Source organism: Panthera tigris, chromosome D4, assembly GCF_018350195.1.
Source record: "Panthera tigris isolate Pti1 chromosome D4, P.tigris_Pti1_mat1.1, whole genome shotgun sequence".
NCBI lineage: Eukaryota > Metazoa > Chordata > Mammalia > Carnivora > Felidae > Panthera > Panthera tigris.
The window spans coordinates 60907750-60923949 of record NC_056672.1 but is presented as its reverse complement, the minus strand read 5'-3'; the positions used below and the strand labels follow the sequence as shown (position 1 = coordinate 60923949).

General features: G+C 42.0%; 1 protein-coding gene across 2 annotated transcripts in view; it reads right to left on the bottom strand.

Moving 5' to 3' along the window:
* TGFBR1 (transforming growth factor beta receptor 1) overlaps positions 1-14873 on the bottom strand; it is a 56974-nt gene extending 42101 nt beyond the window's left edge. For both annotated transcript variants that reach the window (XM_042965345.1, XM_042965346.1), the window contains exon 1: positions 14729-14873. In XM_042965345.1, coding sequence (XP_042821279.1) covers positions 14729-14813 — 85 coding nt within the window. In that variant the 5' untranslated portion in view covers positions 14814-14873. The remainder of the gene's footprint in view (positions 1-14728) is intronic.
* Between the last annotated feature and the right edge of the window lie 1327 nt (positions 14874-16200).

Genomic DNA, 16200 nt, shown 5'->3' with positions numbered 1-16200 from the left:
AGAGAGAGAGAGGCAGGCAAACCAAGAAAAAGACTCTGAAGTATAGAGTACAAACTGATGGTTACCAGGGGGGAGGTGGGTAGGGGGATTAAATAGGTGATGGGGATTAGGAGTGCACTTGTTGATATGAGCACCAGGTATCGTATGAAGTGCTGAATCACTAAATTCTAAACCTGAAATAAATATTACATTGTATGTTAACTAACTAGAATTTAAGTAAAACTTGAGAGAGGAAAAAAGTAATATTATGCTGTATGGTAACTAGCTGGAATTAAAATTAAAAATTAGGGGCGCCTGGGTGGCTCAGTCGGTTAAGCGACCAACTTTGGCTCAGGTCATGATCTCGCGGTTCATGAGTTTGAGCCCTGCGTCAGGCTCTGTGCTGACAGCTCAGAGCCTGGAGCCTGCTTCAGATTCTGTGTCTCCCTCTCTCTCTGCCCCTCACCTGCTCGTGCTCTGTCTCTATCTCTCAAAAAATAAATAAATGTTAAAAAATTTTTTTAATTAAAAATTAAATTAAAAAATAATATATATATATATATTTCATTCCATAATGAAAAATCAACTCCAGATGGACAATACATATCAACATTAAAGTAAAGCAAGATGACTTCTAGAATAAAACATAAATATTTTCAAGACATTGAGTCCAGAAAGATTAATCAAATAGGATTCAAAAAGCCCTAACCTTTAAGAGAAAACAACAGAAGTTAAACTACATTAAAATACATTAAAGTCTGTCAAAAAGATACTGTTCTCCTATATCATTTTTCTTATTCATGTCTTTTTCTTCTTTTAGATTTTCAAATATTTGTCCATTTTAGCACTGTGTTTAAAAAGAATCAATTTGGTGTTTTATAGATCAAATCTACTGTAATTTTTTCTAAATCTTTATTTCCTTAGCATGCAGTTAGGTTGATTTGTACTTAATTCCTTCTCTAGCTTGAAATCTTCTTGCTTTCGAATTTTCTCTTGGGTAATGTTTTAGCAAAATCCCCACTAGTTTTGTTATGTAGGGCTTGTGTTGCCGGTCATTTCTAAATGGTTTGTAATTACAACTGTAATTTCTTCTTTACTACAGGGATTATTTAGAAGAATAATCTTATATTTCCAAGAGGATATATTATTTATTTTGACTTTTTCTTTTAGTTGTTGTGAATTTCTAATTTGGGTATTCTTTGTAGACCTTCCTATCACCAATTTCCTGGAAAAGTGAAGAAGTATTTTAAAAGAATACTGTTCATGATTATAAAATTGGAATACATTAAATCTTTATTATTGTGTCATTCAAATATTCTTTTCTAATTTTTTTAATGTTTATTTATTTTTGAAAGAGACAGAATGCAAGCGGGGGAGGGGCAAAGAGAGAGGGAGACAGAATCTAAAGCAGGCTCCAAGCTCGGAGCTGTCAGCACAGAGTCCAGCATGAGACTTGAACCCACGAACCATGAGATCACGACCTGAGCCGAAGTCGGACGCTTAACCCACTGAGCCACCCAGGTGCCCTGACCATTGATTATTTTTTTAGTTAGATTTTATTTTTATCAAAGTTATGTATGTACAGAGTCTACAGTGTCAAATAATTCTACAAAACTGTTACCCCTCCTCCCACAAAAAAGATAGCAGCTCTCCAACATCCAGCCCTTTCTATTTCCTGCTCCACGGAAGCAATCACACTTTCCACACTTAATTGAGTCTCTTGGTATTTAGCTTTATGTCATTCCCATCCCTTTTCAGAACAAAGAAACACTTACTGAATTTAGCTAAAAGAGGGATGGCAGAGATAAACACTGCTGGAAATCTCAAAGACTTGGTGAACCACACATATAGGTACACAAGTTTTAATTTCTTGACTTCCCTAGTCTGATATGTTCATCTTCTTTGTCAAACAAAATATCAAAGCAAGCAGTTCAATTCTGGTTGCAGTCTCCTAGAGGAATACAGCTAAATTAAACCAAATAAGGACAGAAAAGACCAGCCAAAATGAGGTGACTTTTATAATATTTTGTAATATTTCTAACCACTAAATCCATGGCCTTTCTTGGGGCATGAGGATGTGAGAGTATCTAATGTTGTCTGAGCTCCTTTCAGAAGAACCAACCAAATACAGTTTTCAGACATCACGATATAAATGTCCAGAAGCTTAGCACTAGGAATATGGGTTTCAAATTGCTGTTAGCATTAATGCTAGCATTTTGGTTACTGAAGAAGGCCTCTAGTAGAAGGCTGGTTATTAAAAGGTAAGGGTCTATCAGGACTTGATGTATAGAATTATGCAGCACATGTACAGAATTTATGACATCTATATAGAAGTCAATAATTACTATGCCCTAGCTACGGTTTAGAATGGTTCATAGGTGATTACACCCATTTGTTCCATGAGACTTTCCCCCCAGTTCCAGGATCTCTATGCTAAATTAGATGCAAGCACCCCAGCTATTTCCTTAGGGCATGCCATCTGTTTGCAATGCACAGCTAATTCTGAGTCTGTTGCTCCTTGAAAAGTATCCCCTAAGGTTTCTGCCTGACTCCTAAATTCAAATTTATTGAAACTCCTCCCTCCTTCCCCTTCTCTCATCATAAGGCAAGGGAAGGCTAGATCTGACATAACGTATATGATCAATGAGAAATGGTGGAAAGTCTCTAGCTAAAAGAATATTTATGTGACCTTGTCTTTTGTTTGTTTGTTTGTTTTTTAAAGAATAAAGTGGAAGAAGCAATTGTGATCTTGGGGAAAAAGACTGCATGAGAGCAGAAAGACTCAAGCTCATAAATGCATTATAAATAGGGGTGCCCGGGGTGGCTTGGTTGGTTAAGCATCCAACTTTGGCTCAGGTCATGATCTCACAGTTTGTGGGTTCCAGCCCCACATTGAACTCTCTATTGAGAGTTCAGAACCTGAAGCCTGCTTTGGATTCTGCGTCTCCCCCTCTCTCTGCCTCTTCCCCACTCATGCTGTCTCTCTCAAAAATAAACATTTTTTAAAAATGCATTATAGGGGCGCCTGGGTGGCTCAGTCGGTTAAGCAGTCAACTTCGGCTCAGGTCATGATCTCGCGGTCCGTGAGTTCGAGCCCCGCGTCGGGCTCTGTGCTGACAGCTCAGAACCTGGAGCGTGTTTCAGATTCTGTGTCTCCCTCTCTCTGATGCTCACCCGTTCATGCTGTCTCTCTCTGTCTCAAAAATAAATAAAAACGTTAAAAAAAAATTTTTTTAATGCATTATAAATAAGGAAGAGAACAAAAGTTAAAATTTACCACGGGAAAAATAAAAACAATGGAAAGAGAAAAAATAGAGTATGTGTTCATAAGAAAGTGATCTACAGTGATAATTGTGTTAATTGGCTTGCTTTGTTGGTGATTAGAGAATTTCAAATAATTTACAAAAAAAAAAAAGGAGAGAAAGAAAAGAAAGAAAAGTAAAGGACAAAAGACAGATCTGTGGTTCTCAATCCTTAAAGAATGTCAAGAAAAGGGCCGACTGTGTGTATCCCAGAGGGCACTGGGCCCTGGCTTTTTTACTTCACTTGGCTATAGCAAGTACTGTTGGTTTGTCTATGTTTAGAGAGATCAGTATTAGAAACATATCTGGGATGAGGAGATACTATAGATTTTTTTCAATTATCCCCACCAACTTTTTAGTATGAAGATTTTCAAACATTCAGAAACATTCAGAGCATTCAGAAAAACTGTGAACACCTAAATTCTGTAATTGTCACTATTTTGCTATATTGATTTTATCATTATTTATCCATCTGTTGAGGGTCTAATTTCAGAGCATTTAAGGAGATCTTCCATAAATTTAGGCAATTAAAAAAAACCATTCTCCCTAATGGAGACTTGAGTGAGAAAAAGGGTGCTAGGGGTGCCTAGGTGGCTCAGTTGGGTAAGCGTCCAACTCTTGATTCTGGCTCAGGTCACAATCCCAGTTTGTTAGATCAAGACCCGCATCGGGCTCTGTGCTGACAGTGCAGAGCCTGCTTGGGATTCTCTCTCTCTGACCCTCCCCCACATGCTCACTCTTTTCTCTCAAAAATAAACATTTAAAAAAAAAGGGGTGAGGGATGCTAAGTGACGTTTTAAGTGAAATTCCTGTTTAGTTATTAGCTGAATTATTTTCCTAAAATTATCCTGAAATACCATATATGTTCGGAGTCCCAGTTTCCTCACCTGTAAAATAAAGTGAGACAAAATGTAATCATGATCCCCATACTTACGGTTGTTTATAGCCTAAAAATCCCATATTTCTATGAAATTTTCTTAAAAATAACTGCCATTTACTTTGTGTTTTCTATGTGGCAGGAAGTATGCTATAATCTCATTTAATCTTCATAGGTTCCTTAAAATTTTGAGATACCACATTCATGAAAACTACCCACTGTTTTTAGTAGCATGCAGCCACTCTGACCTAATTCCAGTTGCACTTCCCCTTCACATTTTCAGTACCTTTTACTAACATCAATTTTGTACTGCTTTGGTGGAACTAGCTAGAACTAGCAAACAGAAATTTTCATTCCTCACTGAGAAACATGAGCAAACTCTGGTCCGTGGCGTGTAATTTTTTTCCAAATGTAAAATGCGATAAAACAGCCAAAACTACTTTAACTTGTTTATTTTGGTAAAATAATTACATATAATTATTGTTGAAGGAAATCTACAATACACAATCTTGGTGTTTTTATTTAAATCTGTTGCACATTGAATAACAAAATTAAAATGTCAGTTTTTCAATTGGAGAAAGTACTCAAATCAACAGCCATGTGCTAAACAAAGAGACTCAATTAGAGCACATTATGGTTCCATTTGGGAATAAATACATCCAGAAAAAAACCAACAAAGACCATACATATATTGTGCGTGTTCATATAAATTAAAAGTCAGTTACTAATTTTCTACCTCTACATTCCTCTTCAGGCTTACCTATCTCCTCCATGTTCATTGCTCCCAAATATTAGCCCTCACTTCTAGTTAAAAAAAGCTGTTTGTTTTTGCTTTTTTCCATGGGAGCTATTTGTATTTCAATGCATATTTAAAGATCTTATATTGTAGAAATGTAACAGGATGCCCGCACAAGGTGTCCTAGAACTATAAATACACACTATTATGTAATACGTGAGGTTCACACCTAGGAAATCTAGATGGAATGGTTATCCTGAAGCAAATGAACAAAAATAAGGAGGTTCAGCCCTGTTGATTAGAACAAGGAAACACTAGGACTGAGAAGTAAGAAAGGAAAGTGAATCTACTCAAGTCATGGACAATGATAAACCCAAACTCTTCACTTGATTTCTCTCTCATGCCCCTTATACAAAGACTTCTATAGTAGATTCTGCTCGAGAGCAGGGAGAAACTTGTTTTTCCCAATGAAATTGGCATGTTTCTAACAAAGAATATCCTTCATGGTAACATATGTGAGTATCTTTTATATGAATATTGGGATTACTATGCATCCTACCTGTGTAAGGACACACTCTCTGAGTATGTGTGGTCTCTCCTAAAGGAAGTCATCGATCCCAACATCCATCACCCAGAAAGGAGGCAGCTCTTCAGATGGGAAACCTAAGCAAAGACACTCTCTGGACCCTGCTGTTTTGGCCCTGTTTGAAGAAAGATAAATGCCTGGCTCTATTCACTTCTGGTGACAGTACTCAGATGATGTCTGCCAAATGGAGACAGGCCAAAAGATAAGGACATGAGGAAAATGTCTTTGTAAGCCAGCTTGAACAGTTTCATGTTGCTTTCTCTATTCATTATCCTCTAGCTTTTAGCTAAGCTTGATTTAAATGCTGCAGCCTTACATCAGCTGTTCCACTGGCATTAGCGTAAGACTAGTGTGTCCATACTTGGATCACAGCCTTTGCATGGAGAAGAAAAATGGTAGCACAACCCTCAATACATGTTGAAGAAGAAGCCTGCGAACGAGAATCAGGGCTGAGGTCCAGGAAGCCTTTACTACTTAGAGATTCTCCGTGCATTGCATCTTTGTGTCTGGGGCTCCTTATTATTAAGGAAGGAGGCAGCCTCCCATAAATGCTCAATAACAGGCAATGAGATGCAAACTATCAGGTTCCCTGATTGCTCTCACTGCTAGAAAACTCAGAGCTACGTATTGTGTTCAACTACAAAAGCTTTCCCCAGCTAAAAGTTATGGAGAATTGTTCTTTCTTTTCCCCTTTTATTTATTGGTTCTTATCTTTCTGGTCATTAGTTCTGATCTTACTGCATATGTTTTTATTTCAAGTTTCCTAAATCCTTTCCTGGAAAACAGTCAGAGGACACAAGCCAATCACTGAATAATTTTTCCCATACAATAAGAAAGTTACAAAATAGTGCTCCTCTCAAAGGTATGAATGCTAAAGAGTATGAATGCTATATGTTGGCCTCTCTTCTACCTCATCCAAGAACCAGAGCAGATTCTCAAGAGGTGAAAGAGAGCTTGAACGCTAATGTCAGTACAATCAGAAGATCACAAATAATTCTGAATACATATTTCTTTGGTGTTGGAGGGGGTGGAGAGAACAAAGCATGGACCTGCAATCCAGGAGGGAAGAATATCTCAGTGAACTGAGCAAGGCTCCACATCTAAGTTAGGAGTTCAGAGTCAAAATAAGTACTTCACTTAAGGTGGCTTTTTAGGGCACCAGAAAAAAAAAAAAAAAAAAGGAGAGAGAGAGAGAGAGAATGAGGTAGAAGGCAAATGCTGATAATTGTTCCTTTGCCTAAGATTCTCTCCCATTTCCAACCACATTCCAATCTTACATCTTTGCTGCCTACTGAAAAACTCCACTTGGTTATGCGACCCTCACCTCAAACTCAACATGTTCAAATCAGGTTTCATTTCCCCGTCAATCTTTCTCTCACCTAATTCCTTACTAGTTAAAAGCATTATCCAGATGTAAAAGTCCTGGAGTCATTCTTTTTTTATTTCATGGAATCCTTAATTTTTGTACTCCAACTTCCTACAACTAAGATCTACTGCCGTTCAACAAATATTTACTGCGTACCTATGATGCACCAGACACTTTCTATGCCCTTGTGATACAGTGGGAACAAAACAGAAATATCCATTTTCATAAACTTATATTCTAGTAGGAAGAGGGAAACAACAGACAGAGTAAATAAGTAAATACGGTTAAGTAAGTACAGGATCTCAGAAGGTAGTAAATGTTACAAAAAAAGAAAAAGCAGAGTAAGATAATGGCAATTTAAAAAAAGGGTGGTCAGGGTAAGTCTCATTGAGAAAAAGGTGACATTTGAGCAAAGATGTGGAAGAAGTAAGGGAGGAGGCTGTGTGGATATGTGGGGAAGAGCAGAGGCAAAGGGACAGCCCTGCAAAGGCCCTACTACCAGCTCCTCCGATTTCTTTGAAATGTCATAAAAACATGTCAGATTAAAACCACTCACCTGATTTTTAAGGCCCATAATTCCTTGAACCCATCCTCTAAATCATGAACCTCCACTCCTCCCTTTAAAATTCTTGGAACTTAACATGCTCCTTCTTCATATGCATCATCCTCCCCTACCTAGGAGCGCTTTCTCTCTGCCCCAATCTAAACTCTGTCCATCCCACAAGGCAGGGGATCAAGTCCTACCACTTCTATAAAGCAGTGTCTATGGCTGCTATTACTGAATCTGTATTTATCATATTTCCCAAGTATCATATTTCTCTATTTTATTTTTTTTTAATGTTTGTTTATTTTTGAGAGGGAGAGACGGACAGACACAGAGTGCAAGCGAGAGAGGGACAGAGAGAGGGAGACACAGAATTTGAAGCAGGCTCCAGGCTCTGAGCTATCAGCACAGAGCCCGATGCAGGGCTTGAACCGATGAACCGTGAGATCATGACCTGAGCCAAAGTCTGATGCTCAACTGACTGAGCCACCCAGGCACCCCCCAGGTATCATATTTCTTAAAGGAAGTCAGCCTCTTTCTCTACTTCCCACTGTGTTGGTCACTACAAGCTGAAGCTCTTTACAACTTAAAAACACTTTTATTAGCTTTGATAAACTACTGAAAGAGATAGAATGATTTTTTTAATGACTTTATTATACTAAAAAAAACCCATGGGGAATGGATGAGTCAAAGTGTTAGTGATGGACAGTGATAGCTTTTTTCTTTTCTCTAATTCAAATTTTCAGCTATTTTCAAGTCTGTGGTTATGTTACTTTAAGAAGCAAAGAGTGTGCTATGAAAATATATAAATCAATACAAATAGTGTGTGATCAACTGTCATTAGACTCATCAGAGAGATTAAAATTACCTAAAAATAGAAGTCAAAGACTGCAAGCATCTGAGTAACTTGCAGTTGCAAAGAGGCACACTATAATTAAGACAAGCTGAAGCAAATTCTCATGGTTGAAAAAAAAGAAGAAAAAAAAAAACCCTTCCTGATGAAGTGACCGAAACAAGATATTTACTGTATACAAAAGCAACATGATGTGCAGGAAAGAGTCCACCCTCTGAAAATGTTCAAGTACAGGTCCCACCACTTATTAACATCATGACCTCAGTTTCCTGGTCTATAAAATGGAAACACAGAAGCTCTTCCTTTTACAAACTTTCACAGATACAAACTAAGTTCCAGTCTGAGCAAAATCCTGTTAACTCTGCCTACTGGAGTTAGTGGTAATGCACAATCATTCGAACCTCAGTGGTTGGACTGTTACTAGCTTACAGATCTCTATTCTATCTGAAGCAGTATCTTTTTTTATAAATATATCTATGACTAAAAGATGAAAGAATATTGACATCTTTGAATAACATGTAAGATAGCTGAAAAGAATCCTGGGTTTGAACCAATGTCATCAGGGCACCTGGATGGCCCAGTTAAGTGTCTGATGCTTGATTTTGGCTCAGGTCATGATCTCATGGTTCATGAGATCAAACCCCGTGTTGGGTTCTGTGCTGACAGCACGGAGAGTGCTTGGGATTCTCTCTCCCTCTCTCTCTGCCCCACTTGTATACATGTTCTCTCTCTCAAAATAAACATTAAAAAAAAAAAAAAAAACAATGTCATCAAAATCTACAGTTAACTCTTGAGCATTGGTCACCCGGACCTAGTAACAAATGGACTTAAAAAAAAATCTGGAAATTAACTGGTACATAAGAAACTTTTGTACTATTATACAACTACCATCAGCGTTGGTTCTGAGAATTAAATGAGACAAGGCAGACAGAATGCCTGGCACATTCTTATCATATATTCTTTTCAGATTGATAAATGGTACATGGACCACTGAATCTTCAAGAAATGTCAAAGTAACCTGTGTGCACCCATCTCCTGCAAGTCATAATTTTTTTTTAAGTTAGAAATCATTCTTTATAATGTGTATTCTCTTAGATTGCCAAACAGGGAGTAGCTTTCCAAAAAGCCAGATGTGATCTACGAAACTGGACCCACAGAAACTGGACCCAGACTTACTCCTCTCTCTCACTAGTGTTGGAGAAAGTGTCTGTCTAAAGCAAATAGCCTATAAGTCAACCAATCATTAAGTTCATATAAAAAAAGGGTAACCATAAGAAACCTACCTGCATCACCTGGCCCAAAACTGTAGAGCTAAAACTGGATCTCATTCAAAGTAGCAACAAATCTTAATGTTTATGCGTAACACTTGGATTTGATAATGAAGAAATTCAGTTAAGAAAGTCATTAATTACCCTAAGTATTAGAGTTAGGCCGGGTCAAGACAGACCATAATTTTTAAGATTCCAAAAGTTTTCTCAAGCCAGTTCTATGGGACAATGCATGAAAATCCCTGAGATACATGCCAGCATCTGCCCTCAATTCCAGAAGCAGGAAGCAAAGATGTGACCCAATCACATGATAATAAACCACAGTCCATCTGTTCAGAGAACTTGCATTATGTAAGCCACAACCAAGAAAGAACAGCAAAAGGCAGGCAGTTTGTCAACATGCGCAGGAGGCTCTGTGGTTTGAAGAAACATGTTCTCACATCAAAAGGGCCATCCATAAAAAAAATGGCATTTTTAAAACCCATGTCATTAGACATGAAAATATCTGATGAACTACAAAGGTACTACCAGAATGGTGTTGAGTTCAGATAACTGTTTCAACTAGGCCTAGAAGAACCTTTCAGCAAAGGTCTTCTCCACATAAGCAGCCCTCCTCAGAGGAACAAGATTTACCTCCCTCTCAATTATTTTGATCATGTCAGTTCCCTATTTAATTTCAACAAAGTAGATCATCTAAAACTCTAAACCTAGACCATGTACTGCAAGGCCTCTCAATTACATCCACTTCAATTAAACCCCAAACAGCTTTACCATCTTTTAAACTACTAAAGCCTACTCTTCTCAATCAATAAGCTCTACACCAGGTCTTTTTGTCAGCAATATAAAAAGGATATTGACCTTCTCTTGAGGACTTTTTAGCTCCTCCCCCACTCCATCAGAAGTCACTTTTCATAAATTCTGTAAAATTCAAGATAACTAACTTCACTTAGGTAAGTCACTCCATTAACCCTCCCCTCCCCTCCTCAAAGCCCTTCATATTTTAAAGAGCAGAAGATTTGTGGGGCGCCTGGGTGGCTCAGTCAGTTGGGCGTCTGACTTCGGCTCAGGTCATGATCTCACGGTCCGTGGGTTCGAGCCCCGCATCGGGCTCTGTGCTGACAGCTCAGAGCCTGGAGCCCGTTTCAGATTCTGTGTCTCCCTCTCTCTCTCTGCCCCTCCCCTGTTCATGCTCTGTCTCTCTCTGTCTCAAAAATAAATAAACGTTAAAAATCTAAAAAAAAAAAAAAAAAAGAGCAGAAGATTTGGAATGAGATAATCTAAATTCCTGTCTTAGTTCTGCCTGACCCTAAGAAATTCACCTAATCTCTGATGTCATTTTTTTCCCTTATAAACCAAAGGGACTTACAACTTTCAGCATTAGAATGCTTACCCCTGGTGGGCAGTCTATAATATTATTTTCCCTTATTTATCCCACTTAGATTACCTTTCTATTTTGTTTCCATTCACATATTACAGAGTTTTCAGAATTGGGGGAAAGAAACCGTGGTAATACATCCAAACCCTGCAGTATAGAATAAAGAACTGAACTCTAAAAAGGAACTTGCCAGTCAATAAAAGCTTTGATTCCTGCCCTGGTGTAGGCCCCAGGACAGTGGGGGACACAGCTTACTACTCATCAACTCTCCCTCTCTGCCCATTTGAATTTAAGCTACCTTTCAAAGTCAGTTCAAGTCCTAAAGTGTCCAGAAAGCCTCCCCCCATTACTTCAGCCTACATTAATCATTTCCCTCTTTGACTACTTGATGCCTCTCTGCAGGGGTAATTTAAAAATATTTAACAACTGGCTCCACAATGGTACCAACCAATCAGAAAGGATGTCTGATCAGTCAAAACACACGTGGCCCAGTGGAAATTGGTGGCTGAACATCAATCCAGTAATATCAACACAAAATAGCAACCTCAAACTCCAATACAACTTTCTCATCTGGTATTCAAAATCTCATGAATTAGGAAAAGTAGGTATGATCCAGAATTTCTGTATAACTAGGGGTGAGGTTGAGACTAACAAGCAAATCTAATAACCAACTGCTTCTTTCATCACATTATGCAATTTCCATATTATATACACAGAAATGCCAATTAATATTGCATAAGCTGTACTTACATAAAACAGTATAAATACTAAAGGAAGGCTCAGTCAAGTGGAATTCACTTAATCAACGAGCATTTAAGTGGAACAGAATATAAAACACAGTGCTAGGTTCCAAAAGTATAAAGGAAAAGGCATAACCCTTGCCCTCTGGGTACCTATAACACATTCAAAAGTATAGTTAAAGAACGGCACAGGACTGGTGGAAATAAACAACACAAACTGTAAGTACTATACAGTTCAAGGAAATAAAGAGTTCAGGAACTAAATCAGTACATGAAGACAGGACTGAGAACTTCTCTCCTCACATTCCCAAAAGGGGTAAAGTTAAGTATGTAGTTAAAAGGCTAAAAAGTCAAGAGTCAGTGGGAAAACAGAAATCACCGGAATTGAGGGTTTACAGTAGTAACGAGTTGAGAATCTTTGGTTGAATACTCAGAGATGGCTTCAATCATAAGCCTCAAGTATTGCTCTAACTGCTGAATACAAATGGAAAATCTTGTAAACCCTTTGTGAGGATGGCTGAGGAAGATTAGCTTGGCAATAGCCTATAGAAAAGCCTAGAGGAGAGAAACTAGAAAGCAACTTAGAGTCAAGGGATAACAGGCAGGGCTAAACTGATGGCTGCATACAAAGAAAAGAAGAGACATTCGAGAAGCGTTTATGGAGGAGTGCTTGGGTGGCTCAGTTGGTTAAGCATCTGACTCTTGCTTTACGTTCAGATCATAATCTCACAGATCTCACAGTCTGAGGGATCAAGCCCCTCATCGTGCTATGCACTGACAGCACAGAGCCTGCTTGGGATTCTCTCCCTCCCTCTCTGCCTCTCCCAGCTGGCTCATGCTCTCACACACTTTCTCTCTCTCACTCAAAATAAATAAACAAACTTAACAACAACAACAACAACAAAAGAGTTGGGGGTTTTAGGCATGTTTTCAAAGAAAAAACTTACACGATGGCAGAAAGGAAACCAGACTCTCACACGGGATATATATGTGGACATACTGGTATGGTACTAATCTGTGTAGTAGGGACAGGGAACCAATTTCCCTAGAGAAATCTATGTTAAAGAGAGGAGAAGCTGGGCAGAGAAATACAAAACTGATAGATACCCAGACAATAAGGAATAACTGCAAGGTCTTAAAAAGGAAGCTAAATTATAAATTTAAAAGTGCATTTGAGCTGCTTCAGAATCAATGAAAGATCAACACAAACAAGCATGGGCAGACCAGTTGAGGGAGTCTAGACTACAGAGTAACGGCACCAGGATCAACTTTGTGCTGTATGCACACCAGTGTAGTCTGGAAGCTTCTCCCCAGCATGGACTGAGCACTGTTCTGGATGCTAATTAAGTCCAATATTGTCAAGTGAATACATGAACACTTAGTGTGATGGGTAGGCTAGATGGGAAGAGTGAAGTATGCTATTCGAATTATTAGTGCTGTAGAAATGTTACTTTTGCTTGATACCTGACTATGGATTCTCCTACCTGTCCACATATTTACCTTGCCCCCACTCCTTAGGCCATTGTCAGAAAACCAGCATTTCCTCTAATGTAGGCCCAGTATGAAGGGATTCCAGCAATGGACGAGGTAGGCATCAGAAAAAAGCCAACCGGATTTTCATAGTGTGAAGACAAAACCAAAAAGGTAATCATAAAGACCAAGTGCTCATTAGAGGACTGAAAAGAAATATGGGCTACGTCAGACAGGTGTATATATTAAGGCATATAGGTTCTGGAAAGACTGAACTCTGGGTGGAAATCCTAACTCCAGCTCTTAGTAACTAAGTACTTAACCTAACCTGTTTGAAACTCAGTGTTCTCATCTATAACATGGGGCAAATGCCACAAGGCCTGAGGGTTTCATTGTGAGAATTGGATAATGTACTTTATGCATCTACAGCATGGTAAGCTTTTAACAGACAGTAGCTATTACTCATAATTGGCACTCTCATTCTTGAGTTGTTTGTTTTTTAAAACATTTGGTATTCAATTTTAGAAACAGAAATGTACTTTCAATGTAATTTAGTTTCTAACACTAAGGATTCTATATTTTAGTTTCTAGTATTTTAGTCTGGATGTTAACAAAGTTTTTCACTGTTCCTTCCACGGAAGTAGGTTATTACCACATATCCCATCCTGACTTCATATTTTGGGAAAAAAGGAGCAAACAAACATTCTCCCTTGAAAACCAAAGTACACAGAGACTACTGATTCAAACTACTGTCACTCAAGAAAAGGAACATCACTAGCGATGTTCCTTCGAGGAAATAAAAGCGTTTGATCAATTCGGAGTCATTCCCATTCAAACATTCCAAACCCCGCAGAGTGAGCAAACGTTCAAGTTTCTACTACGAAAACAATCTGTAGCCTTCTGGTTACTGGATTCACTTCAACACTTCCCAGACGCACCAAAGAAGAAACATTCCGCACATCTTCGTGCCTCCTTCTTCTCACACAAAGCTTCGCGGCTCCCCCTTCCAAGAGCCACCCCCGGCTGGGGAAACAGCCCCTCTCGGAGGGGTCGGGCCGGTGCCCAAAACCAGGGCACCCCCATGACCCGGGGTCTCCCCACACGTCGCCCCCTCCCACCGCTCGGCAGGCTCAGAGTTCATACCCAGCCCGGGAAACCTCCGGCGACCCCAACCCCGCCCCGGGCCCCGAAAACCTCGTGCGACCCTCCCGCTCGGGGTGGGGTGCCCAGACAACGCCACAAGGCGCCCGGGCTCCTCCAGGCCCGGCCGGCCGCACACCACCTCCGGCCCTCGGCCCGCGCCCCCTGGCTCCCCGCAAGGCAGTCCGGCCCTCGGACCGCTCCGCCCGACGCCACCTCCCCGGGGGAGCTGGGAGCAGGGGCGGCAGCCCGCTGCCCGGCACGTCCACCCGCGCCCAGACACACGCCCCCGCCCCGCCCCGCCCCGCCCGCGCTCCCCGCCCGTGATTCGCGTGGCGGCCGCCAGGCCAGGCCAGCCGGGCCCCGGCCCGGCGCCGCCACCTGCGCCCCCGGCCCCGCGCCATGTTTGAGAAAGAGAGGTAGCGAGCCAGAGGCCGGGCCCGGCCCGCGCGCCCCGCAGCCGCCCGCCAGCCCTGCCGCGCCGCCGCTCACCCGTCGCCCCCGGGGCCAGCGTCGCCGCCGCCGCCAGCACGAGGAGGAGCAGCCGGGGACGCGGAGCAGCGGCCGCCGCCTCCATGGTCCCGCCGCCACCGCCTGTGGCCCGGTCCGGCCCGGCCGCCGCCTCGCCTGAGCAAGCCCTGCCTCGCCCCACCTCCCGCCGCCGCGGCGGCCTCGCTCCGGCCCTTTGTAACTGCTCCGGGGCTGCGCGTCCATTGGCTGGCGGGCTCCCGCCGGCCCCGCCTCCCGGCTGTCTGCGAGCGGCCAAGCGGGACCAATCCCGGAGCCCCGCCCACGGGCTCGCTGGACAGCCAATCCGCAGCCGCGGGCGCCGGCCTCTGACCACGCCCCCAGACTCCCCGGGGGCCGCGCTGCCAGACCCCTGCCCCAGCTCGAGCCGCTCCCTGCTTGGAGGAGGCCGGGTAGCGGCAGGGTCTAGCGAGCCCTGCCCTGGCTTAGCCTCCAGCCCCGGAGGGCGAGGGTTGCACGAGGGGTGTGTCTGGGTGTGAGTCGCTTTCGGAAAAAGGCTGTGGCAGCTCTAACGCTCTTCTCTTGTAGCCTTCTCTCAGCACCTAAGATCTAGTACTGACCCCAACCCCACCCCGATCCCCCCTTCATGGCCCTGCACCACCAATCCTCAACACAGTCGCCCAGATCCGCGGTCGTCAGGCAGGCTTCAACTTCCATTTCCCAAATCCAAGCTTCAACTTTCAACAGCCCGCCCCCCAAGTCCTTCCTCCGTGCCTTTGATATATGACTCAGTCTTCTCCTCCCGCTGTCAGTGTCTAACCCCAATCTAGCCCACCGCTCAAATTCCAGGCCCTGAAAGTCCTCAAATCCTGGTCTCAGGTCTCAGATCTCAGACTTAGACTTCAGATCCTGAGCTCCGACACACCCCCGAAGAGCCTCTCTCCCTTCGGAACTCAGAGCAGACCCAGAACGGGTTCCAAATCACACTCCTTTCTGACCTCCTCCTGATCTAGGTGGGAAAGGGAAGGTTCCCACCCCCACCCCCCAAGAAGGAGGACTTCCCTTCTTAGCACGCAGCACTCCTCCCGTGGCGGAGGGGGCGTAGTTAATACTTTGACTTGCCTCTGACACGCCTGCACAATAATTCTGAGGTGTCACTAGAAACCCAAATAAACTCGGCTACGTTTTCATTCTGAATTCCTAATTTACTGTGAGACGCTCCACCCACCTTCCCTCTGGGACACCAAAATGAGCTCCAGATTTGTAATTCTTCCTGTCAGACTAGTCCTCTCTTCAGACACAAACACAGCCGAGGAGGCTGTTACATAGAACAGAGAACATTTTTCCACAGAACCTTTTAAGGAGAAAATTTTATTTTCTGTGTGATTTGAGCTTGGAATTAAATAAACCTTGGTGGCGGGAATCAGAATCACCCTCCAGCATCAATTTGTAAATTAGCGCTACTCCTCGCTGAGCACTTGACCTGCCAGTAAAGA